We start from the raw sequence: 27232 nt of genomic DNA, 5'->3' as shown, positions 1-27232 counted from the left end.
TCAGAAAAAAGTATCCTGAACCAGGGGGTGGCAGTATCAGAAGAGTCATGGGAGATTTCCCTCTTAATAAAACTGGATTGAGAGATGATATAGATAGTGGTACCAGGGATTCTCAGTGTGCTGAGGCAAGAGCTGTGGGAGAAGGAACTGGTTGGATGGTTTCCAGTTCTGGTGAAACAAGTACCGAAGGTTAAGTAAGTCTCTTGCAGCTGCATATGCCTCTGGGGTACATAGGAGTGGCATTGAGTGTTGGGTTCCTCAAACGTCTCTTCGGGAACAACTTTGGCACATGTGGTACATGCTCCAGAGACAGTGAACCCACTTTCAGAAGGTGAGGCTTCTGGGACAGCTCACTCTGACAAACATTTAGAGATAGTGCCTCTATCTCACCTCAGTACCAAGACTGATGAACGAGACAATGAGCTCACGAAAGGTCTCGGTCTCTTCTTCAGCACCACAGATCAGGATTGAGGGGCCAAAGATACATCTGGTGGAACATTATGTAATGACATTGAAGTACCTGGGCACTCTCTGCATGCGATGACTTGGCTGGGAGTCAAAGTGCTGCTTCCATAAGCAAACACATAAGCCTCACTGCTCTATCCGTTTTCCTGCAGGATTTGAAGCCATTGCAAATGTGATATTTGTCCCTACTGTTGGCCTCGCCTATGCACTTCTGGCAGGCTGGATGAAGATCACCAACTGGCACAGGCTTTCAACATGTTCCACAGGACTTAAAACCTGGGAAGCGAGGCATCATTCCATTACCGAGCCTGGTACCAAAAAAAAGATCCCCAAGGATGCAGAAAAGAAAACCTAACACTAACTTACTTGAGAAATTAACAATAATTAGCTGCAACTATTTATGAGTGAGGCAGGCACTTAAGTAAACAAGTCTGTGATGCTCTGACAACCATCACTGGTGGAAAGAAGGAATTGAGAAGGACAGGGGGAGACTAAACCCTCTTGTACCAGTACACAGAAACCGGGGGCACCTGAGCCAGCCTGACAGGGCAGGCACACACCTACAGTGGAACTGACTTGTTCAAATCACTCAAAGAAAAATAAAAAACATACTTTAATTTAAACCAAATAGAAAATTGATTGAATTACAAAAATCAGATTTTTTTATCCACCTGGGGGAGGGTGTTAAGAAAATGTACAAACAAATTCTATCGTGTAAAATTATAACTGCTCTATCATGCATCAGCAGCAAAGTTTGGACGCTGAACCTTTGGCATTGTTGGACAGACCTCCATTACTTGAGCTACAGGACTATACTAAAGCAGCTGGCAGCAGAAGATTGTTGTCCCAATGCAGTATGAGCAGCTGGCATCATATACTGCAACCAGGGAGTGGTCAGGGGAAATCACACACCCCCAGACACATCTCTATACATCCCAATCCTGGTGGCATGGGGCAAGAGAGCTCATGTCCCATGTGGAGACCAAGAGGGGAAGAATGGGACACTGTGACCTAGTGCAGTGGGGCCTAGTGTTGTGGCCATGCACAGGGAGCCCAGACAAGCTCTCTCTCCTCTCCTCCCACCCCGGTTGTTCCAGCAGATATTAGCATGTGGGGCTGCTGTTGCTTTGGCATTTCCCCTTTAGAAGGATCTTGCTAATTTTCATTCTGATATACTGTCAAAATCTGCCTCAGCAATGCAAACAACAGAAGAAAAAAGGAGATATTTAACAATTTACAAGGCAGACAAATATGAATGGAATCTCATGGTTCACAGAGAAATTCACTTTTCTAGCTCGAAGGCTCTCTCCTTGCCAAATTTCAAAGACCTATTGCAAACAACTGAGGCATTAGAGTACCTCTAAAAAGGATGCAATAATCTCTTATAATGGAAAGTGTTAGGCAACCTAAACTTAAGGGTTGCTACCAGCTTCTCCCATACTACTACTTTAATTCCTAAACAGTACTGAAGTTACAAGATACGTAAGGTGGTGTGCTACAATAGACTAAGCTGAAGCAGAGATTTTTCAAGGGAGGTTACTGACGGATAGTTTTCTTCACTGCCTCCACAAAAACAGTGAAGTAGGATGCACAGATGGACAGAGCTTTTCTGACGTTTGGCTTTCTTCTTCTGCTGAAGACCTTTTTTTCCCCACTGTGAGCCTCATGTTAAAATGAAGGAGCTCAAAACAATAGCATTTTATCTGATATGAAATCTTTTGTTCTATTTTGTTTCTTTATCCAAGGTTTGAACAATCTTAGAAACTGTTCCTTCCTATTTTTTTAATTTACCAAACGGAATGCTACCACAGAAATCTGTGCTTAAGCAGGTTACAATATAAATTCTCTACCTGTATACTGAGCACACAGATGCTTTCTTATGCTACAATAGTCAAAAAGATTAACTAAAGCAAAAATACACATCTATAAAGTGGGCCGCAAAGCTGTTTAAATTCATAGAGTCTATTCAGAGTTCACATTTATGAATTTCTACTGATTAAAAAAAAAGCTAGTTTTAGACATAAGATCAGAAGCATCACTGTAGAATAAGGCTCATGAGGTCTACCTATCAACTCATTATGAGGTAGTTTTTGCCACTCTTACTCTCATTGAGCTGTGTTTTAAGGGAGAAAAGCCGAGACTCCATGAAGTCGACTAGACCCTATTCCAGGGGTCGGCAACCTTTCAGAAGTGGTGTGCTGAGTCTCCATTTATTCATTCTAAGTTGAGGTTTTGCGTGCCAGCAATACATTTTAACGTTTTTAGAAGGTCTCTTTCTAAAAGTCTATAATATATAACTAAACTCTTGTTGTATGTAAAGTAAATAAAGTTTTTAAAATGTTTAAGAAGCTTCCTTTAAAATTAAATTAAAATGCAGAGGCCCCCGGACCAGTGGCCAGGACCCGGACAGTGTGAGTACTACTGAAAATGAGCTCACATGCCGCCTTTGGCACACGTGCCACAGGTTGCCTACTCCTGCACTATTCTATTTCCAATCTATTTTCTATGAAAGATGCTCAGATACTATGTTAAGAATTAATGCTACAAAACCCTAGGAAAGATAAATCTAATAAAAATTTACTACTAACCAAGTAAAGGTGGCAGAATCTGACCTTATGTGAATACAAATGTGTGGTTATTTTGTGCTACTTATATCTGGGACAACATCTGCCAACAGTAATCAAGAATGTCAGGAACTTAGTACTGCACATGAAATAGTGGTTTTAGTTCCAGTCATTTGTCCAGAAGGAAAAGAAAGAATAAAATAATGAAGTGTGTACTGCAGCTGAGAAAAAGGCAAGTTATGCAGTTCTTTAACCAATACATATTCAGAACAAGCCATATGTGCTAAAAATAGAAAGAAATTTGCTGCAGCTTATTTAAAGATGATCATGGGGCCAAGTCCTTGTCTGCTCATGATGCTGCTTGACAATGGACTCAGCCCACTCACATCAGTCAAAGACAGGAAGACAATGAGCAACTGAGCAAACTTTATAATTAAAAGGCAGGAGTCAAACAATTTATCTCCCTAAGAACTCCTCAACCCAAAATCCCATTTTATATATTGCTTTATTTTCACTGATCTTAATTATAGCAATTTTACCTCAACTTCTGCCTGTTGTCTTGCTAGCGTGATGTTAAATATATCCAGGGTCTTTTCAAATTCCTAGAAAGCAGGTGAAAAAAATACATTATTATTAACTGCTCAGGTAATAAAAATGATACATGATTCAAATATTTAACAAAGTCTGTTATTGTTTTATTCAGTATGCTCCAACTTTCTGTATTGCTTTCCCCAAACAATCTGTAGTGCAAAGTAGCATATTCTCCGTAACCGAACAATTCAAGCACTTTTTCCTTATTTACAATATATTTCATGAACACAGCATTTTTAATAAGCTCTACCTACATAACTTTATCTTTACTGTTTTTAATTTACTTACCAGCACTGTCATTTGAAGATAGGATGCTATCTAGATTCCTATTCTGGGGCACAAGACATAATTGTCCAACATACTGGTTATTTCTGCATACCCCACATATTACCCTCTGAAGACATGATTACTATGAATACTACACTGTCATCTCCAACGGTTAGTTCCATTCCACCTTACCTCTAAATGGTCTAGTCTTTTAATAATCTATATAACATAATAAATACTAATACCAGGGTAATCAATTTTTTTGTCAAGGTCCAAATTCTTGGACAAGGTACAGTCAAGAATTCAGAGAAAATAAAAAAATAATAATAAGTACATAAAAATATTTTTGGGTTCATTCAAAAGCCTCTGGCAGTCCAGATTTGGCCCGGAGTCAGCCTATTGACTACCCCTACTAATACTTCAGATGATTCCTACATGAGAATTCATCTATTAATGATGCTACCTTCTGAAAACAGTCACTATGTACATTTTTATAGTGTCTTGCAGCCAAAAGTATTCACAAAACAACAGAAAAAACATGGATGTAGAGAACTCTCAACTGGAGATTGCAGCCACATGGTACATGCTACCATGAGGCATGAAAGGTTTAAAAAAGAAAAAATTAAAAAGAGGGGACTTGAAAATCCCCACTCAAAAGGACTAAACGATTCACAAGGTTTGTAGCTCAACTGAAAGAGATATTTTTAAAATTCACACAGATCTAACTGGTGTTACTGATTTGTGCAAAAACTGTATTTTGGAATGAAACCATTTGACAAGTGGAAGGCTCCTAGGTTGGAGAGGAGTGAAGGAGCAAAGGATGAATAGTATCAGAGGGGTAGCCATGTTAGTCTGGATCTGTAAAAGCAGCAAAGAATCCTGTGGCACCTTATAGACTAACAGATGTTTTGGAGCATGAGCTTTCGTGGGTGAATACCCACTTCCTCAGATGCATGTAGTGGAAATTTCCAGGGGCAGGTATATATATGCTAGCAAGCAAGCTCGAGATAACGAGGTCAGTTTCTCCTCTCTTGGTTTTCACACCTCAACTGCTAGAACAGGGCCTCATCCTCCCTGATTGAACTGACCTCATTATCTCTAGCTTGCTTGCTAGCATATATATACCTGCCCCTGGAAATTTCCACTACATGCATCTGAGGAAGTGGATATTCACCCACGAAAGCTCATGCTCCAAAACGTCTGTTAGTCTATAAGGTGCCACAGGATTCTTTGCTGCTTTTACAAAGGATGAATATAACTGACAGGAAAAATAAGATTATTGTAAGGGGAATGTGGCCTCCAAGTGGTTTCTACGGTTGACACACCCTTACAGAATTAACACTACAATTTTGGAATGCAAACCTAACTACCCAGTCATCACCAAGCATCTCCACAGTTTATACTACACCATAGGCAGTAATGGTGGTTTACAGACACAGAAGATGGCAAACCCTCTGTGAGCTTACCATCTAAATTATACAAATACACACAAAGGCAACATACAGTTAGCAGGAGTGGCAAAGAAGAGAGGACGTAAGATATATTACTTAATTTTATTGATATATAAATATATATACTATAGTGCAACGAGTTAAAAGAAAACTAGATTAGTTTATGGAAAATAGGTCCATCAGTGGCTACTAGCCAACGTGGTCAGGGATGCAACCCCACGCTTGAGAGGACTCTAAACTTCTGAATGCCAGAAGACAGGCATGGATCTTCCCAAAACTGTCCTGTTCTGTACACTTCCCCTGAGCTCTGATATCGACTACTCCTGGAGACAGGATACTGGGCTAAATGGACTACTGCTCTGACTCAGTATGGCCGCTCTTATATAAAACTCTAATAATTATACTCTTATACTTTGTTATATAGTACATAATCCAAGCATTTCACTTTTGAAGGCAAGAACCAGAGGAAAACAACCACCCATTTTCTTCACTCTATTCATTAATTTAAGGACTCATTCTGCCATCCTTACTCAATGTAATTAGTATAACTGTGCTACTTACAAAACATATTACTAGTCAATGCGAATAAGGTTGCAATATCAGACCTTTAGTAAGTTTTACTTCATTTTACTACTGAATTTCTGATCATCTGTATCTTACCATTTATAGCTAAGAAATTAGCAAGATACTTTTAAATTCAGGTGCTCAACATCAAATTGAAAATTGCTAACCTCTAACAATTTTACAATCTCTTCACTAGGTTTCTTTGACGTTATCTTCATTTTATACATCTCTTTGTAGCTCTTCACTTGTTTTCTATGGTGTCGAATGTGTTCCCATGACCACATATTGAGTTTGGGTTGAACATTTACTTCCAGAATACCTTTAATAATGTATTTCCACCTAATGCAAAAACAAATTTACATGTTTGTTATATACCAGTAAACGTTAAAAGCACTTCTTTCCATATTCCACACTGATCCTTCTCTAAAAAGATAGAACCAAGTTGCGCAAGGGTGTAACACCTTGTCAAATACCAATCCTCTGGTCCAACAGTAGGGTATCACTTCATGGTTTCAGTTTTTTTCCTCAGAGGTTAATAGGTTGCTGTGTCCTAATCCTTTGAAGTACAAGTGTTTTCTGCAAACCTACAGGGAGCTTCTGAAAAAAGTGCATGCTACCTTTATCTTCACCTCCATGCAAAAGATCTAACTATTTACAGCTAACATTAGTATTCTTCAATTAATGACCTCCAAAGCCACACTGGAGTTTCATCCACAAACTACAGATACCAAAATGCTATCAGATTCAGAAGTTTCTAGAAATGTGCTGCTCAAGACAACAGTTGCAAGCCTTGAGTAAGTATGCTGCATTTACTGTATCCTAGCCTCTCAATGATTCACTTTTTTTAAACTATAAAGTACTAAAAACCAGAGCACAGTTGCACAAAACCCTTAAACTCATCCAGAGAAGAGAGTGAGAAGGGATCTACACAGGATAGTATACTCAGAATGACAATTGCAGTAAATCCCCTTTAACCATATCCTAACTACCTAAAAGTAAGTTATGTCTCCTGGGGTTTACTGTTGGCCTTGACATATGCAAGGAAAGCAGTTTGTACGAATTCATTTTGGTTTGTGGATGTGTACATGCCCATTACATCATCCCATATCCCTTCAAATCAGTTCCTCCCTTGTAAGTTAAAAGTATATTGAAATAGACAAGAATCAATGTATTGCCAGTTTCAGGGAAGCTGCAATGGCAACAGATAAAAACTTGTAGTGTGATACACTGTTAAAATCATGATACACTTCAAGATGCCACAAGCTCACTTGGGAGGGAAGGAGGAGAAGCAGATCTACAAAATGTATAAAGTAAACTCAGATAAGCAAAAATTTCTGTGGGGAATTTATGCAACACACTCTCATTTACAGAGGAAAACTATCAGAAAATTATTTCAAGTAAACAATTTATAAAAATATATTTAAAAGCTTTTAAGAGATTTTACCACATCTTGGCATTGTTGTGCAAAACAACATCGGGTCTGTACTTCCGATATGGCAGATTTCGGGTCATCATATCAATAGACTCAAGGAGCTCCATAATACTGAAGTACTATGCAAAATATAACAAGTCAAAATGTTATAATTTGCAACAAGACTAACACAATATAAATCAAAATGTCTCCAAAGCAGTATTGTTTAAAATCAAGCATACTATAGGGTTCAAAGAGGTTTAATTTAGTAGGTTCCTTTTAACAGAACATTTTTTTCAGAAAGTTTTTATACTATTTATTATTTCTGAAAAACTTAGCAGGAGAAGTTCCAGACTAATAAATCCACCAATATTTTTATTGAATAAAACAACTGAATCTCACAAAGAAATAGAGAGTCCTGTGGCACCTTTAAGACTAAACAGATGTATTGGAGAATAAGCTTTAATGGTATTCACCCATGAAAGCTCATGCTCCAATACATCTGTTAGTCTTAAAGATGCCACAGGACTCTCTGTTGCTTTTTATAGACCCAGACTAACGCGGCTACCCCACTGATACTTCACGAAGAAATGTTACCTGTGGTTTATTGAACTCAATGGCTATATCCTGTAAATTTACATCTAAGTCCATTTTTGGTGAAGAAAAGTCAAAATCAGATCGAGGATTCATACGGAGTTTGGCTTTAGCGGAAATTGGACGGAATACTAGAAAAAAGAATTTTAGAAAACAGTGTGAATTAAACAAAACTGAAATGTGAAAACAAGTAAAGTTATTTAATATACTCCAATATTTATACAGGATAGACTCCACTGAAAGTTGCATCATGCCATTCACTTGAAACATCACATTTCAGAACACAAGAATTGCATTAAGGCAACTTAAGTATACTGTACTCAATTTGAACTGAGCTAAACCCCAAAACAGTGGACATTTGAAAGGGAATTTCTTTACAAAATTCTCCTCAACAGTATCACAAGTCAGGAATTTCAAGAAGTAATCTCAATTTACAGCAAAATTTAAATTTTATTTGCCTCTTATGATGCTGAGTTTTCTGTTGCATTCGGAAAAGCATTCAACCATAATATTTATTTCACTACACCAATTATTACCATATGACAAGTACTATTCTCTAAAATTTTACTGGTGATCTCAATTTGCACCAATATATTATAAAAACAAGGCTATTCATTGCTTCAGGTATGGTGTATCTGCACGGACATTAATTTCACTCCATCTTCAATTCAGCAAACTGAAAGTGTCAGAAAATGATGAAGAAAATGAAATACTGACAACTGATGAAAACAAACTTCAGTAAACTCTGTCATTTTCTGTTAAAGGGTGAATGATTTACTGACATTTCAAGCTTCAAATCTAAGTCTAAGTAAACATCTAAATCATATTTACACAGGATCCAGGAAAGTACTACCGAAGTACTAGGGAGGAGCAGTAGAAAACTAATAGCTGTTTAAATATTCAGGGCAGGTTTCTATTCATCATCTGGCTCCCAATTCTGTAAGTTGCATCTGCATAGGTAAAACCAGGCACCTCTGTGGATACAATTGCATATCTGAGGCCTTAGTGAAGGTTCCAAGATAATAGCATTAAAAATGTGAATGCCAACATCCACATTTGTACATAGCAACCAATTAATTTATTAATCTTGTCGTTTGACAGTGACCTGCAAATCTCTTCAAAAAATTCCTTCATAACTATAACATGTTGCCTCCTACTCATTTAAACTGGCAGTTGGGGGCATCCAGACACATTTTTCAGTGAGATTTGTAGGTTACTTTTAAAAAGCCACGTTTGAGGTAAGACTTTTTATCCACTCCTGTATATAGTTTTAGATGCTGATTACCTGTAGATAAAACTGAGATATAATTTATACCTGTATTTATACTAAAGATAATTTCTTCCACTTCAATGGAATTTTTCTAAGATTGCTTATATTACACAGAGTCCAAAACCACAAAAAGCTATAATGTATAGCCATTTCTGCTACCATTTGATTCTGGAGAAGATCTCTTCTGCAGATCCTTGATTAGATCTAGAGAGTGAAGAAGAGGCATCTGAGCAATGGATTTGCTCTAGTCTCATTATAGGCGGTGGGGTAAAAGGATCAGAACTGACACCTGCATCTAATATCACCCTTTGCTGCTTCACTATGTCTTGAGAACTGAGTCCTTAGCGATACTATGATTTCTGTACAAGATCCAGGTCTCTGGGAACTGGTGCTACAGCTGGATCCGTTGTTACAACCAGGTGCTTCTTAGCGTTACTGCCAGGTAATGATCCTCTACTTTATTCTGCTGCAACAGGAGCCGAGGAAGTTATTGTTTGTGGACTGGCTCTGCTCATAGAAGCAACTTTCCACTGATGGCTCAGATTTCTGATCCACAAGTTTTAAGTCTTTTGCAATTAACTTCTTAGAAGATGGATTTGACGAGAATTTCAGCACCGACAACACAATATGACATTTAGTCTTGTCCACAAATTCATCTGACACCAAAGCTGGTCTATGCTCTCTCCCATAGCCAACCATACTGTCCAAGTGCTGGCCTCCTGAAGGAGTAAGGCTTGTAATCTGTTCTGTCTCTCCTTTCGTGCTCTCAGGAGAAAGATGCTGCAGATGAAACACCTGGAAGGTGAATGTCCTTCTCTGAGGCAGGTAAGAGAGCATGTTTGTGCATCCAACACTGGAAAAAGCAAAGAGCAAGAGGCGCAGCATTTGAAGCCTAGTTTTCTGATCTTCAGATCCACCATGAGGTCTTAATCCAGAGTTGAAGCTGATTAATGTTACGCAATCTATAATAAAAACTAAGTTACTAAGCTAATAAAACCTTATACTAAGTAACTGCTTAACAGTAACTATTTAAAAAAAAGTAGAAGTTATCTAAAAAACAGAATGTTGAAACTATCTTGGCTCTATGTAGAAGAAGGATTTGGACCCAAGGTCTGGAGTCATTCCTAATCCATCACAAATTGACAAGTGGAAGAAACTGAGATAGCTGGAGAGCCATGCCCTCCCTTTTAAAGCCAACAGGAAGGGGCATGTGAGCATTCCACAGGCACTGCTGGTCAGATTACACCACCTGAGTTGCACGCTGCATCTCATGAGTGGAAATACACAGAAGCCACTCAAAGGAGAATTTAGAGTATTCAGAGAAACAACCATCTCCTTTGTTATTCTAAATTCCTACAGTAAGCTAAGATTGTGTACATATAGTTTCAAGCAGTTTTCAAAGGATATCTTCAAAGGTGAGCATAAGACATCAGGACTCAACACAAGTAACAATGATTGATAAATAATACCAGAAAATTATTCTACTTTTGTACAGTATATTACTTTCTTTTGGAAGGTAGGAATACATTCAGAATGATATGCTTTCATGGCAGTATTAAATAATCTATAACAAAATATGCTAAACATCTCTGTTTGTTACAGTTACAGTTATGCCATTGTGATTGCCAAGCGACACCAAAAAAATTTAAAGCACAGCGAAATGTTAAAAGAATGGAGTATAAGTTTCAAAACCCAGTGAGAACACTTTCAGGAAAGAAACCTAAGCAGAAAGCTGAAAGATTTACCATTTCTTTAAAACAGACCACATGGCTGCTCTGGAAAATTTACAACCTCAACAAGGAGTAAACTTGTATTTTCAAAGGATTATTGCCATGACAGAACAGAACAGCACTAAATGCTTTGCAATGTAGCATTTACAGTCAGGGCTAGCTTTAAGATTTTGAAGAAGACAAGCAAGATGATTATTAGGGTTACTTTCAACACCAACACCAGCCTCATCAGCTGCAGAAGTGCAGCCTACCTATTTGAGTAGTTTTCAACATCTGAAGATTTGTTAAAATAATTCTTCAAAAGCATCTGCTGGAGAGATGCATATGCACATACTGGTGAATTTCAGGGTATTTTCTTTACCTTCTCACCAAGCCTACAGAATTCAGAGTGAAGAATGATATTAACACTCAAAATGGCCACTCTCATACACTCAGACTTCAAGATCAGAAGGGACCATCATGATCATCTAGTCTGACCTTCTGCACATTGCAGGCCATGGAACCTCACTCTTTCCTACAATGGACCCTTAACCTCTGGCTGAGTTACTGAAGTCCTCAAATCATGGTTTCAAGACTTCAAGTTATAGAGAATTAATCATTTACACTAGTTTAAACCTGCAAGTTACCCCATGCCCCAGGCTACAGAAGGAGGTGAAAAACCCCTACAGTCTCTGCCAATTTGATCTGGAGGGAAATTCCTTCCTGATCCCAAATATGATGATCAGTTAGATCCTGAGCATGTGGGCAAGACCCACCAGGCAGATACCTGGAAAAGAATTCTCTGTACTAACTCAGAGCTCTCCCTATCTAGTGTCCTGTCTCCAGCCATTGGGGATTTTTGCTACAGGCAGTCGCCAATGGGCCACACGCCTTTTCAGGCAGTTTTGTCATACCATCCCCTCCATAAATGTATCAAGCTCAGTCTTAAAGCCAGTTAGGTTTTTTGCCGCCACTGCTCCCCTTGGGAGCCTGCTTCAGAACTTCACTCCTCTGATGGCTAGAAACCTTCACCTAATTTCAAACCTAAATTTGTTGATGGCCAATTTATATACATTTGTTCTGGGGTCCACATTGATGTCTAACTTAAGATCCTCTCTCTCTCTGGTATTTATCCCTCTCATGTATTTCTACAGAGTAATCATATTGCCCTTCAGCCTTCTATTGGTTAGGCTAAACATGCCAAGCTCTTTGAGTCTCTCTCATAAGAGATGTTTTCCATTCCTCAGATCATTCTAGTAGCCCTTCTCTGCACCTGTTCCAGTTTCAGTTCATCTTTCTTAAACATGGGAGACCAGAATTGCACACAGTATTCCAGATGAGGTCTCACCAGTGCCTTGTATAATGGTACTAACACTTCCCTCTGTCTACTGGAAATACCTCACTTGATGTATCCTAGGACTGCATTAGCCTTTTTCACAGCCTCACCACACTGATGGCTCACAGAAATGCTATCAACCTATATTCCCAGGTCTTTCTCTCTGTCACTTGCAACTGATAAGTCCCCAGCTTATAGCAAAAATTTTGTTAGTCCCTAAATGCATTTTCATCCCTTTTCTATTACTCGAGTTTACAAAGTCATCCAGATTCTTGTCTGTTATTCCAATCCTCCTCTGTACTGGCAATACCTCCCAACTTTGTGTCGTCTACAAATTTTATTAACGCACACTTTTTGTGCCAAGATCAACAATAAAAATGTTAAATAAGATTGGCTCCAACACCAATCCAAGGAACTCCATTAGTAACCTCCTACCAGCTTGACATTTCACTTTTCAGTATGACCCACTGTAGTCTCCCCTTTAACCAGTTCCTTATCCACCTTTTAATTCTCATATTAATACCCATCTTCTTCAATTTAACTAATAATTTCCCATATGGAACTGTATCAAATGCCTTACTGGAATCACCTTTCTTTCAAACTTAAGATGATACGGGACATCTGCCATGGAAATACAATAAGATAAAGGAGAATATGTAACATTTACTAACCTAAACATTTATGCTTATCTGTCTCCTCTTCCTTCATTTTCTCTACCTTGTTTCCCAACTCTATCATTTTCTTCCCCTCCCTGCCATCTGACCATTTTTCATAATTCTTCTTTCCTTTTTAGCTCATCAATCTTATCCCCTCTTCCTTTGTGAAATCCTTCCTTTGCCCTCTTCTAAATTATTTTTGACTCACCTCTCTTGTTCTCTTCCACATACTGTATTGTTCCTTTTCTACTTGCTCCTCATTACACTTGATTTCTGCCCTCTTTGATCCTTCTATATTTCACAACTTCTCCTCCTTCCCCTAACTAGTGTCAAGGTCTCCTATGGTACTTCCTTTCTACTCTTACATAGGTTCATCCTTCCTCTCTCATGTACGTTCTCTCATGTATTCCTCCATTTGTGAGAGATTACTGTAAAGTATCCCAGTTATTTGCTATCTGCTAGAGAGACATATCCGGAAGCCCAGTGTCCAGTACTAAGGTGCTCCTAAGTTCCACAAAGAAAGGTATGGAACTTGGCTGTACTAGTCTCCACATCATCATAACCTTCCACTCCTACCTGGCTTTACTGCTTCTGAGGGTGTGGGGGATTAAGGTCAGGTTCCTTGACCCTCTGGCTTCTCTGATGTGCCAGCAAGAGAGCTCAGAGCTCCACCACTATTGCTAGGGATTGCCCTGATAATTCCACAGAGAGGCAAACAGTCTGAAAAAAGTTCACAACAGACCTTAAAGCTGTTGGGAACTACTTAAGTAGTCCCTCTTCCAGCCTCACAGGGCTCACAGTCCTGGACGACTGTAAAAGAACAAGGTGTAGGAACAACTGAATAAGCTACAAACTGGTACTTTTGTGGAGAGAAGGGAGAAGCATGGAAGACTCAATGAAGCTTTTCACCTTGATGACCCTGTAACCAGTTAACATTATAACTGCAATTGTTTTGAACACTAAAAATAGCCAAAAGTATTGCTGGCATTTAGAAGTTACAAAAAAGACGGTTACTCACCTTTGTAACTGTTGCGCTTTGAGATGTGTTGCTCATATCCATTCCAGTTAGGTGTGCGCGCACCGCGTGCACGTTCGTCGGAAGATTTTTACCCGAGCAACCCCGGCAGGTCGACTGGGTCGCCCCCTGGAGTGGCGCCGCCATGGCGGCAGACATATACCCCTGCCGACCCGACCACTCCTCAGTTCCTTCTTGCCGGCTACTCCGACAGTGGGTAAGGAGGGTGGGTTTGGAATGGACATGAGCAACACATCTCGAAGAACAACAGTTACAAAGGTGAGTAACCGTCTTTTCTTCTTCGAGTGATTGCTCATATCCATTCCAGTTAGGTGATTCCCAAGCCTTAACAAGGCGGTGGGGTCGGAGTGAGATGTCGCAGAGTGTAATACTGCGGAGCCAAAGGCTGCGTCATCTCTGGACTGCTGAACCAGGGCATAGTGAGAAGCGAAGGTATGCACCGAGGACCAGGTAGCTGCGCAACATATCTCGTGGATGGGCACGTGAGCCAGGAAGGCAGCAGATGAGGCTTGAGCCCTGGTAGAGTGTGCAGAGAGGTGGCTCGACGGAACGTGAGCAAAGTCGTAACAGGTGCGGATGCACGATGTCACCCAGGATGAAATCCTTTGTGAGGAAATAGGAAGGCCCTTCATGCGCTCTGCCACCACGACAAAGAGTTGGGAGGTTCTGCGGAAGGGCTTTGTCCGCTCAATATAAAGAGTGAGCGCTCTACGGACGTCTAGGGAGCGCAGTTGTTGCTCCCTGCGTGAAGAATGCGGCTTCGGGAAGAAGATGATCAGAAGGAAGATCTCCTGGTTAACATGGAAAGCCGATACCACTTTGGGGAGAAAGGCCGGGTGTGGACACAACTGTACCTTGTCCTTGTGGAAGACAGTATATGGAGGGTCTGCCACAAGAGCCCAGAGTTCAGAAACCCGTCTCGCTGATGTGATGGCTACAACGAAAGCGGTTTTCCAGGACAGGTAGAGAAGGGAGCAAGTCACTAATGGCTCGAATGGGGCCGACATAAGTCTGGTAAGAACCAGGTTGAGGTCCCAGGTTAGGGTGGGGCAGTGTACCTGGGGGTAAAGGTGCTCCAAGCCCTTGAGGAATCGAGATACCATAGGATGAGAAAACATTGAGCGGCCATTCTCCCCTGAGTGGAAGGTAGAGATGGCCACTAAGTGTGCCCTCAAAGATGATATCGCTAGGCCCTGTTGTTTAAGGGACCAGAGGCAGTCCAAGATGGTAGAGATGGGCCTCGGCAGGAAGAACGTTGTGCTCTGCACACCAGCATGTGAAACGCTTCCACTTGGCCAGATACGTTGCCCTAGTAGAAGATTTTCTGCTTCCCAGGAGAACTTGTTGCACTGGGGCAGAGCAACACAACTCAGAGTGGGTCAACCACTCAGGAGCCATGCCATGAGATGAAGGGACTGCAGGTCTGGGTGCTGCAGTTTGCTGTGGTCCTGAGTTATCAGGTCCAGGTGCAGAGGTAGTGGGATAAGGTCGGCTATTGACAGGTCTAGCAACATGGTGTACCAGTGCTGCCTGGGCCACGCTGGAGCAATCATGATCAAGCGGGCTCTGTCTCTGCGTACTTTCAGCAGGACCTTGTGGACGAGCGGGAACGGTGGAAAGGCATATAGCAGGTGCGTCGTCCACGGTATGAGGAAAGCGTCCGCAATCGAACCCTGTGAGAGGCCTTGAAAGAAACAGAATATCTGGTATTTCCTGTTCTCGTGGGACGCAAAGAGGTCTACACGGGGAAATCCCCACTTCCGGAAGACCGAAAGAGTAATGTCCAGGCGAAGTGACCATTTGTGGGAAAGGAAGGATCTGCTGAGGCGATCTGCCAGAGTGTTCCGAACCCCCGGGAGAAAGGACGCTATGAGGTCTATAGAATGGGCTATACAAAAGTCCCAGAGTCGTAAGGCCTCCTGGCAAAGGGTCGAGGACCTTGTCCCTCCCTGTTTGTTTATATAGTACATGGCTGTCGTGTTGTCAGTGAATATCGACATTCAACGGTCCTGCAAGTGCGGTTGGAACGCCTGGTAAGCAAGGCGGACTGCTCTCAGCTCCCGGACATTGATGTGCAAGGTCAGTTCCTGAGATGACCAACGGCCTTCTGTGTGTAGATGCCCGAGGTGAGCACCCCAGCTGAGAGATGATGCGTCCATTGTCAGGGACGCAGAGGGCTGGGGTGGATGGAACGGCAGCCCTGCACACACCAGGGATGGGGTCAGCCATCATTCGAAGGAGTCTAGGATGCTTGGGGGAATGGTGACGATCATGCCTATGGCATCCCTGCCTGGTCGGTACACTGAGCTGAGCCACGATTGGAGGGGGCGGAGGTGCAGTCTGGCGTATTTTGTCACAAACGTGCAGGCCACCATGTGACCCAGGAGACCAAGGCAAGTGCGAACTGAAGTCAACGGAGCAGCTTGCAGACTTTGGATGATGGCCACCATTGCCTGGAACCGGGGCAGCGGTAAGCAGGCCCTGGCGAGGTTGGAGTCCAGGTTGGCGCCAATGAAGTCTATCCTCTGAGTGGGAGTCAGAGTGCATTTTTCTGCATTGATCATTAGGCCTAGATGTAGGAAAAGGTCCTTGACAACGCCGACGTGATGCATCACTCATGCCTCGGAGGTTTCTCGGACAAGCCAGTCATCTCGATACGGAAAAACATGTACCCGACGACGGCGGAGGTGGGCGGCAACTACAGCCATGCATTTCGTAAATTCTCTTGGGGCTGTAGAGAGGCCGAATGGTAGGACCGCGAACTGAAAATGTTGGCGGTTGACTACGAACCGGAGGAACCTCCTGTGAGGTGGGTAGATGGCTATGTGAAAATATGCATCTTTCATGTCGAGGGCATACCAGTCTCCAGGAATGGGATGATGGTCCCCAGGGATACCATACGGAACTTCAGCTTTACCATATATCTGTTGAGTTCCCACAGGTCCAGGATAGGTCTGAGACCCCCTTTTGCCTTGGGGATTAGGAAGTAGCGGGAGTAAAACACCTTGCCCCATTCATGTTCTGGTACCTCGTCTATGGCTCCTTTGGCGAGGAGCGTTTGCACCTCCTGGAGGAGAAGCTGCTCGTGAGAGGGGTCCCTGAAGAGGGACGAGGAAGGGGGATGGAAGGGGGGGCGTGAAACAAATTGGAGGTGGTACCCAAATTCCAGCGTGCGTAAGACCCAGCGATCTGACGTTAGCCGGGACCACGCAGGGAGGAAAAGGGAGAGGCGGTTGGAGAAAGGAGGGGACAGATCGTTTGACGATACTGGTATGACGCCCTTGGGCACACCTTCAAAAGGAGGGTTTCGGCCCTGTGCCAGATGTTCTGTTCCTTTCAAGGCCTCTCACAGGGTTCGATAGCGGACGCTTTCCTTATACCGTGGACGACGCACCTGCACTTGGTTCTGGCCCCCTTGATTGCCTGACTGCCTCCGGCGACCAGTTCTACCCCGCCTTCTAGCAAAGTCCTGTCTCTGTCTGGGCTGAGGGTAAGAGCGGTGTGGTTGGGAGCGGAACGGCCTGCGCTGAGTCACCGGCATATGCATGCCCAGCAAGCGCATGATGACCCTTTTGTCTTTTAGGCTTTGCTGCCTAGAGTCAGTCTTATCTGAAAGTAGGCCTTGTCCTTCAAAGGGGAGGTCCTGGATAGTATGTTGGAGCTCCGGTGGAAGGCCTGAGACTTGCAGCCAAGATATATGCCTCATAGTCACCCCGGAGGCTAGGGTCCTGGCTGCAGAGTCCGCCGCGTCCAGGGAAGCCTGGAGGGAAGTTCTAGCCACCTTTTTTCCCTCATCCAGGATGGCCACAAATTCCTAACGGGAGTCCTGCGGGAGCAACTCCTTGAATTTGTCCGCTGCTGCCCAGGTATTGTAATTATAGTGGCTAAGGAGGGCTTGCTGATTAGCCACGCGGAGTTGGAGCGCCCCTGCGGAATAGACTTTGCAGCCCAGTAAGTCCATGCGCCTTGCGTCTTTTGATTTCAGGGCTGGGGCCTGCTGGCCATGGCATTCCCTCTCATTGACCGACTGGACAACAAGGGAGCAAGGAGGGGGATGGACATATAAATATTCGTAGCTCTTGGAGGGCACCATATATTTACGTTCCACTCCCTGGGCGGCAGGTGGAACAGAGGCCGGAGACTGCCAGATTGTGTTGGCATTGGCCTGGATTGTCCATATAAAGGGGAGGGCCACTCTCATGGGGGCATCTGATGTTAAGATGTCCACCACTGGGTCCTCCACCTCCGAGACCTCCTCAACCTGCAAGTTCATATTCTGTGCAACACGCCTGAGGAGGTCCTGGTGGGCCCTTAGGTCAATCGGTGGGGGGACTACCGACGACGTTCCGGCTACCGCCTTGTCAGGGGAGGACGATGAGGAGAGACTTGGAACAAGCGGGTCAGTCGAGGGCCCCTTTGGGTGGACAGCCTCTGTCTCCCTCGGGATGTGGGAGTCCTGTGGCTGGGTTGACACTTCCTCCGAAACAGAAGGAGGAGAGCGGCTAATGGTGGCCTCTGGCACCCGCTGCTCTGATGTGGCCGAGCACGACGGGTCTGGATGCGCATCTTGGGTCTGATGGTATGCCCAAGGTGTCCAGAATGCCGACTATTGAGGTCTGCCGAGACGTCGATCTGTGCCACGAGTACGACCGGTACCAGAAGGTGAGTGGTGCCGGGACTTCGAGCAGCATCAGGACTGTGACCGTCCATGAGATCGTGAATGGCGCCGGGACCTGGACCGTGATCGGTGCCGGTCTGCCGTGCCGACGGAAGGAGGTCTCAATATAGCCGGTTTGCCTCTGGAGTGTAGTACCCGCACCGGCGGTGCCGGGGGTTGAGGCAGGTGATCCTGAGCCTGGGGCTCGTGGAATAATGCGGCAGGCTGGGCCCCGGCACCAGGTGCGGGGAAGGGCTGATGCCCAAACCCCGCTGAACTGTATACACTATCTAAGAACTATTAAACTAATTATAACTATAGATAAAACCAACTATATACAACAAGATAGCGAAGAACAAGGAGTAGCTAAGGGAGTGGAGAACAGCTGAGTCGCGCTCCATTGTTCCAACGACTGACACGGGCGGTAAGAAGGAACTGAGGAGCGGTCGGGTCAGCAGGGGTATATATCCGCCGCCATGGCGGCGCCACTCCAGGGGGCGACTCGGCCAACCCACCAGGGTTGCCAGGGTAAAAATCTTCCGACGAATGTGCATGTGGTGCGCACACACCTAACTGGAATGGATATGAGCAATCGCTCGAAGAAAAAAATTGATGTTTCACATTTGCAGGCTCCAAAGGCAGACCTTGCCTTTAGTTGTACTCTTCCTTCTGCAAATTTACCGTGAGCACACTTCTCAGCAAGACAACGTATGAAAAAGTGTATTTTGTGCAACAGACTAACTATGGGATTCATTCCTTTACAATTAGTGATGCTCCTCAAAATGAAGTACAAAAGAAAGTATGAACATAAGACCAAAATACAACTAATAGAACAATGCATTTTTACTTACTGACACTTATGGGTGGCTGCTACTGTACCTATTTCAAAAAAATACCCTCAATACAATTTAGTTAACACTAAGATTATTGGTCCAGCATCAGAGAGAGCTGTAATTTCTTCATTTAAGTGTCCATTATTACCGGTAATGCTTTTGTTATTTTAAAATTCAGCTCATCTGTTATATGAACAAGGAATGGTGACATTAAACGTATGGTTCATAGTTGTTGTCTATTTTAGTTCGTAAGCAAAAACATTTCTGTAGAAGGAGTTTACATGCTGTAATGGCTGTGGCAAATGTAAAGACACAAATATAATATAGAGTTCTATTCCAGAAAGGAATTACTGAATATACTCGTTCATTAGCCCATTCGTTTATAAGCCAACCCCTCAAGACGGTTAGGTCAAAATAGCAAAAACTGTATGACCTTTTCATAAGCCAATCCTATATTTCAGTGGTCGGCAAACTTTGGCTCCCGGCCCATCAGGGTAAGCCACTGATGGGTTGGGACGCTTAGTTTACCTGGAGTGTTCACACGCACGGAGCCCCTTAGGTACCAGTGGCTGCGGTTTGCCGTTCCCAGCCAATGGGAGCTGCGGGAAGCTGGGAACGGCAAACCACGGCTACAGGAAGCTGAGGGGCTACATTCCTGCAGGTGTTCCAGGTAAACAAAATGACAATGTATTAGATATTCAATTCAGTGATTCCACAGAGTTTAAAATCATCAAATTTTGGTGTAGACCCGTTTATAAGCCGACTCCTGCTCTTTGATGCATCACTTTTTTACCAAAAATATTCAGCTTATGAACGAGTATATACAGTAATCAGCATTATGGAAGAGACAGGTATGCTATGTTCTTTAAGATCTTAAATAAAAGTAAAAACTTGCATTTAAAAGTAAAGTACTTTTAAAATAAAAGTGAAATAGTCTGTTAAGTAATGAAAATACAGGAAGTGAGAGAAACACTTACCAAAATCATAACCTTCTGGAATCACATTGCGGCAGGCAACTCCATGCTTTAAATTATTCTATTTATAAAAAAAAAAATTTTAAAGTTTGAAAGCTTCATTTTCACTTCATGACAAACATTTTTATACAACAAAGGATAAAATAAAATATTTTCGTAAATGTGCTTAGAAGAAATAGTACCTCTGAAACCAGAATATATTTTAAAACAAGTCTGTCTGCCCTCAGTTTACATCTATAAAAACTTTTTATTAAGGATGTAAGATTTTAACAACCATGTTATGAGTGAACAACCACCAACACTCCATCATACAGAATGCACTGGTAATTTTAAGTGACCTGGGATAGATTGAAAAGAATAAGGTATGCCACAACATATCTGTAAAAAGAACAGGAGTACTTGTGGCACCTTAAGGCACGTCTACACTACCCGCTGGATCGGCGGGTAGTAATCGATCTATCAGGGATCGATTTTTCATGTCTAGTGTAGACGCGATAATCGATCCCCAGTTGCTCTGCCGTCAACTCCGGAACTCCACCGCAGTGAGAGGCGGAAGCGGAGTCGATGGGGGAGCGGCAGCAGTCAACTCGCCACTGTCCTCACGGCCAGGTAAATTGACAGAAGTTACACCGACTTCAGCTATGCTATTCGTGTAGCTGAAGTTGCTTATCATAGGTCAACACCCCTCCTAACCCCCATCGCCAGTGTAGACCTAGCCTTAGAGACTAACAAATTTATTTGAGCATAAGCTTTTGTGGGTTACAGCCCACTTCATTGGATGCACAGAATGGAACATATAGTCAGAAGATATATATACAATCAGAGAACATGAGAAGGTGGAAGTTCCACACCAACTCTAAGAGGCTAATTGATTAAGGTGAGCTGCTAATAGCAGGAGAAAAAAAAAACTTTTGTAGTGATAATCAAGACAGCCGATTCCAGACAGTTGACAAGAATGTGTAAGGATACTTAACATGGAGAAATAGATTCAATTTGTCTAATCACCCAGCCATTCCCAATCTCTATTCAACTGTCTGGAATGGGCCATCCTGATTATCACTATGGAAGCTTTTTTCTCCTGCTGCTAATAGCTCATCTTAATCAATTAGCCTCTTAGAGTTGGTACGGCAACTTCCACCTTTTCATGTTCTCTTTATGTGTATATATATATTCTGACTATATGTTCTATTCTATGCATCTGATAAAGTGGGCTGTAGACCACGAAAGCTTATACGCAAATAAATTTGTTAGTCTCTAAGGTGCCACAAGTACTCCTGTTCTTTTTGCAGATACAGACTAACACAGCTGCTACTCTGAAACCTGACAACATATTTGTGTATGCTAATCTAACATTCAGTATTCTTGCAACAGAATAGGTACTAAAATACAACACAATCCTGCAAATGGCAAAACTGCCTCCGACTTTACTCCGCACAGAACTGGATCCCTAATGAATGGGAATTATATTGAACATTTCACAACATGAAACATGGAAGTACTGGGTACACTGTGTCATATTTGACTTACCAAAGATTCATCGTAACCTCCATGGTAGAACATCACAGACTTCACATTCCAGTAAGCAAAAAGGTTATCCAGACGTATGAGCTGAAGACAAAACAGAATGCTTATGAAGTCAAATGCACTGTGATCTCTTTCAGTACTTCCCATTATTTTTAGGTTTCTCATGGATATTAAAATAGCCAAATGCTCCACAGACATGTACTCTCTCTCCCTCCAGTTTTGATTACATAGAAATAGATTATATCTTTTACCTATCAAGAGCATAAATCCACAGGAGATGGCTCTTATTCTGACAATGTTTTGTTATAATGATAGCATTCACTGCCTATATTTTACCTTATAGAACAACTTCGTAGCTTCATCATGTAAACATGGATTCCAATTTTGATCTGAGGTCTGAAAAGGAAAAAGGTCTAGACTTAGTACAATCAAATCACAGAGTTAAACAGATCATACAACAAAAGAGAAAATACACTATGGGCCTAACTCAACATCCACTGAAGTTAAAGGGCATGGGCAGTCTTTCTGATCTGTTTGTATACCAGTACAATGGGGCCCCTGCCTATGACTGGGATTCTCCAGTACTACAAAAACTACTACTACTACATGAGTCTTTCCACTGATTTAAGTAGACCAAGCTTTAAATTGCTTAACTAAAACTATCAGACTACATCTTCTGTAGGTCTATATACCTGCAATGACTGTCATGCTCCACTCATGAACCAGAAATTAGCATGGTGAAGTTTTCTGCAGGGTGACCTCAATTTTATTTTCTGTTATTCTTTAGGCAGATTCTATGGAAAAAGTACTCAAGGGCTTCTGTTTGTAGTTTTGGTGGTAGCTACATGCCATAGCTTAAGACCAGTAGAAAGTTCACAGTTTGTTAATAATTCTCCATTTTTATATACAATATGGTGCTAGCTCCAGGAGAGGAGTGCTGTGGGGAACAGCTTATACTCAGTACACAAATAGCATTTTTGTCAGCAGATAAAGTGTAATTTTCTACCAAGTTTTTAACACAGTATCCTTAAAAAGTACATATCTAGAAACAAATATATGTATGTTAGCATAAAGTATGTTATGTTAGCATACTGATTTCACTAAGCACTGCCCTGCATGAAATTAAATTCTATTTACATGGAAACGTCACATTTATGATCTACAGAAGCTGCTTAATCAGAGCAGCTCTATAGACAGCCTACCATTCCTGTTAAGTAGCCTCCCAGAACAAAGACAGCACCTGCCATGAGGGAAGCAACAAACAGACAAATGGAGTGCATTTGTTTCTCAAGTACTTCAAGTTTACATCCTATTTCAGTATTTGTTATAGTCCTGTTTCAAAACGAAGTAGCTCAAAGTGCACTAAGGAACTATTAGTGCATGTCAGCAGGGTCCACATGAACAGTTAGTGCACAGCAGACTAATGTAGGGTAGATTTACACTTCACCTTGGTGAGAACTAAATGTTCATGTAGACAAACCCCAAGTGTGATTGCCAGCTTAACTGTCTGTCCCTCCTCCCCTGAAGAGTGAAGTTGCAGAGGCAGATCATGCACTGGGCTATGATGCGAATCTCTCCCAGGAACCTAACATGGGCATCTGTTTTGGGAAATATAACTGAACCGGCCGTGCATCTTTTGAACCTTCTGTGCAGTTCAGGTCCTAACATAGCCGCAGGAAGAAACCCAACATAGATAACTCTAAACTATGTAGCTAACTATAACAAGAAACTAGATGAAAATACGCAATAGCTAGTTGGAAGATACATGAGGTACTTCCTTTACCTCTTTGCAATAGCAAAGAAACTAAGGTGATCAAGAGACATGCTCACTTACAAAGACAAATTATGTAATCTTAAGTGTGATACCACTCCTTCATTCCCCAACACACACATCTTTTCTATGCAGGTTAGTAGCTTAATACCAGAGGTGCCAAATACCATAAGTGGGAAATCACACAGGCACTCAAAAGAGATGTTATTTCCCTTACAGTAACTGCAGTTCCTTGAGATGCTTTTGCCCACCCAGGTCCCAATTAAGTGTGCACCCCATCTGCATCAGCTCACAATCTTTGAGTCAGCAATGTCTGTTGGGGTTGTGCATATGCCCTGTATGCCTTCAGGCCCAACCACTGCTCAGTTCCTTCACCAATACAGAACATCCAGGTAAAGGACTCTTCATCAGTGGGGAAGGAGGATGGGTCATGGGATCCATGTGGAGAAGAGAACCTAGAAGAATCCCAGTTACTGTAAGATAATTAAACTCTCTTCCTCGACCATTTGTCCTCAGAGATCCCACTGCAGGTGTTTAGCTAGCAGTTACCTCTTAAGGAAGTGTGTGCGTGCGATAGTCCTACCTCAACAATGACCTGCCAAAATGAGCACCTGGCTTTGGAAGCTGTCACAGTGGAGTAGCAACTGGTACATTTAGGACTAGAACTTCAAGTAGCCAGCCTACACAATCTCAGAAACGGGGGCTCCACTACAACAAGGGTTTAACGGAATGGGGAACAAGAGTACAGCAGAACTTTTCCCCACCAAATAAGAAAAGCAGCTGCTAATGAGCCTGGACTCAGTCCTCCTTGGGAGCAAAACCAGGGGAACCTCTTGTTTGCATCAGTAGCAAAAAAGTCTATGACTTATCCCCTGTTTCAGGAACACCTGACTCAGAATTTAGTCTTTAAAGTCTCACTCATGGGTTACTAAGGAATTCCTACCGAGATAATATGCCAATTTGTTCTCAGTCCCTGGAAGTTATTAGGCTGACTTGAAAAATGCACCATTCTCACAAAACAATCATTTCCAGACAGAGAAAGATTTTTGCCCCACTTGTCTGTTTATATATTTCATCACCCTCATCCTGTTTGTTAGAATCTGGACAGTGATACCACATAACAAAGGGGTAGGACAGTCCTGAAGGCTAAACAAATAGCTTGGAGTTTGACACATTTATGAGTAATCAAGATTCCATCCAAGACCACAAGCCCTTTATCTGGAGTCTGTCTAAATGAACTTCCAGTGCTGTTCAAATGTGTCCATCACAAGAGTCTGAGGATGGAGATGAAATAAAACACCCTGACAGACTTGAAGAGGGGATCAATCCACCAACATAGAGAGGCCACTGGCAATAATATTTACAGAATCATGGATAACAGAAGTCATGGGATAAGAGGGAAGGTCCTCTCCTGGACTGGTAACTGGTTAAAAGATAGGAAACAAAAGGTAAGAATAAATGGTCAGTTTTCAGAATGGAAAGCGGTAAACAAGGGTGTCCCCCAGTGGTCTTTACTGAGACCAGTTCTGTTCAACATATTAACAAATGATCTGGAAAAAGGGGTAAAACAGTGAAGTGGCAAAATTTGCAGATGATACAAAACTACTCAAGATAGTTAAGTCCCAGGCAGACTGCGAAGAGCAACAAAAGAATCTCTCAAAACTGGGCAACAAAATGGCAGATGAAATTCAATGCTGATAAATGCAAATTAATGCACATTGAAAAACATAATCCCAATTATACATATAAAATGAGGGGGTCTAAATTAGCTGTTACCACTCAAGAGAGATCTCAGAGCCATTGTGGATAGTTCCCTGAAAACGTCCAATCAATGCACAGCAGCAGTCAAAAAAGCGAACAGAATGCTGGGAATAATTAAGAAAGGGATAGATAATAGTACAGAAAATATCATATTGCCTCTATATAAGTCCATGGTATGCCTACAGCTTGAATACTGTGTGCAGACGTGGTCGCTCCATCTCAAAAAAGAAATATTAGAATTGGAAAAGGTTCAGAAAAGGGCAACAAAAATTATTAGGGGTATGGAATAGCTTCCGTATGAGGAGAGAATAAGACTGGAACTTTTCAGCTTGGAAAAGAGACGACCAAGAGGGAGATATGACTGAGTTATATAAAGTCATGACTGGTGTGGAGAAAGTAAATAAGGAAGCGTTATTTACTCCTTCTCATAACAAAAGAACTAGGGGTCACCAAATGAAATTAATAGGCAGCAGGTTTAAAACAAACAAAAGGAAGTATTTCTTCACACAATGCACAGTCAACCTGTGGAACTCTTTGCCAGAGGATGTTGTGAAGGCCAAGACTACCAATAGGGTTCAGAATAGGGTTCAGGTGACAGGGAATGGATCACTTGATGATTACCTGTTCTGTTCATTCGCTCTGGAGCACCTGGCATTGGCCACTGTCGAAAGACAGGATACTGGGCTAGACGGACCTTTAGTCTGACCCAGTATGGCCGTTCTTATGTCCCGGAAGCCTGGAGAAGGGTTAACATAGAGCCCATCTTTAAAAGGAGGAGCACGGGAAGACCAGCCAGCCTGACTTTGATACCTGGGAAGCTATTAGAGCAATGATTCCCAAACTGTGGGCTGGGACCCCAACATGGTTCACAACCCCAAATGGGGTCGCCAAGGCTGGAGTTAGACATGCCTGGTCCCGAAGCCTGAACCCCACCGCCCACAGCCGAAGCCAAAGCCCAAGGGCTTCAGCCCTGGGTGCCGGGGCTCAGGTTACAGGCCCCCAGCATAGGGCTGAAGCCCATGGGCTTTGGCTGTGGCCATTCCCACCTGGAGCAGCAGGGCTTGGGCAGGCTTAGGTTTTGGTCCTCCTTCCCAGGGCTATGTAGTGATTTTTGTTGTCGGGGGGGGGGGGGTCACACTGCAATGAAATTTGAGAACCCCTGTACTAGCGCAATGTATAAAACATTCAATTTGCAAATATCTGGAGATGAAGGGGTATTCACTAGCAGACAGCATGGATTTACTAAGAATAAATCACGTTAAACCAACTTGATTTCCTTCTCTGACAGGGTAACTGGTTTGGTGGATAGAAGGAATCAGAGAATCTTAAGACTGGAAGGGACGTCAATAGGTCATCTAGCCCAATCCCTTGCACTCGTGGCAGGACTAAGCATGATCTAGATCATTTGCAATGGGTGTCTGTCTAAACTGCTCTTTAAAAATCTCCAATAATGGAAATTTCACAACCTCCCTGATCAAATTTAGTCCAGCGCTTAACCACCCTGACAGTTAGGAAGTTTTTCTTGATGTCCAACCTAAACCGTCCTTGCTGCAATTTAAGCCCATTGCTTCTTGTCTGCTCAGAGGTCAAGGAGAAAAAAAAAATTCTTCCTCCTTCTTGTAACAATCTTTTATGTACTTGAAAACTTATGTCCCCTTTCAGTCTTCTCTTCTCCAGACTAAACAAATCCAATTTTTTCAATCTTCTCTCACAGGTCATGCTGTCTAAACCTTTAATCAATCAATTTTGTTGCTCTTCTCCAGACTTTCTCCAATTTGTTCTCATCTTTGCTGAAATG

General features: G+C 42.5%; 1 protein-coding gene across 1 annotated transcript in view; it reads right to left on the bottom strand.

The window, feature by feature from the left end:
• The window catches only part of VPS13A (vacuolar protein sorting 13 homolog A), a 322609-nt gene that overhangs the window by 257160 nt on the left and 38217 nt on the right, over positions 1 to 27232 (bottom strand). The window contains exons 8-14 of the mRNA XM_050945432.1: positions 22239 to 22298; positions 21906 to 21986; positions 20382 to 20439; positions 7911 to 8038; positions 7347 to 7453; positions 6070 to 6241; positions 3569 to 3631 (exon numbers count right to left, since the gene is read on the bottom strand). Of these exons, the coding sequence (XP_050801389.1) occupies positions 3569 to 3631; positions 6070 to 6241; positions 7347 to 7453; positions 7911 to 8038; positions 20382 to 20439; positions 21906 to 21986; positions 22239 to 22298 (669 nt within the window). The remainder of the gene's footprint in view (positions 1 to 3568; positions 3632 to 6069; positions 6242 to 7346; positions 7454 to 7910; positions 8039 to 20381; positions 20440 to 21905; positions 21987 to 22238; positions 22299 to 27232) is intronic.

Source organism: Gopherus flavomarginatus, chromosome 3 (assembly GCF_025201925.1).
Source record: "Gopherus flavomarginatus isolate rGopFla2 chromosome 3, rGopFla2.mat.asm, whole genome shotgun sequence".
NCBI lineage: Eukaryota > Metazoa > Chordata > Testudines > Testudinidae > Gopherus > Gopherus flavomarginatus.
This window is presented reverse-complemented; position numbering and strand designations above follow the sequence as displayed.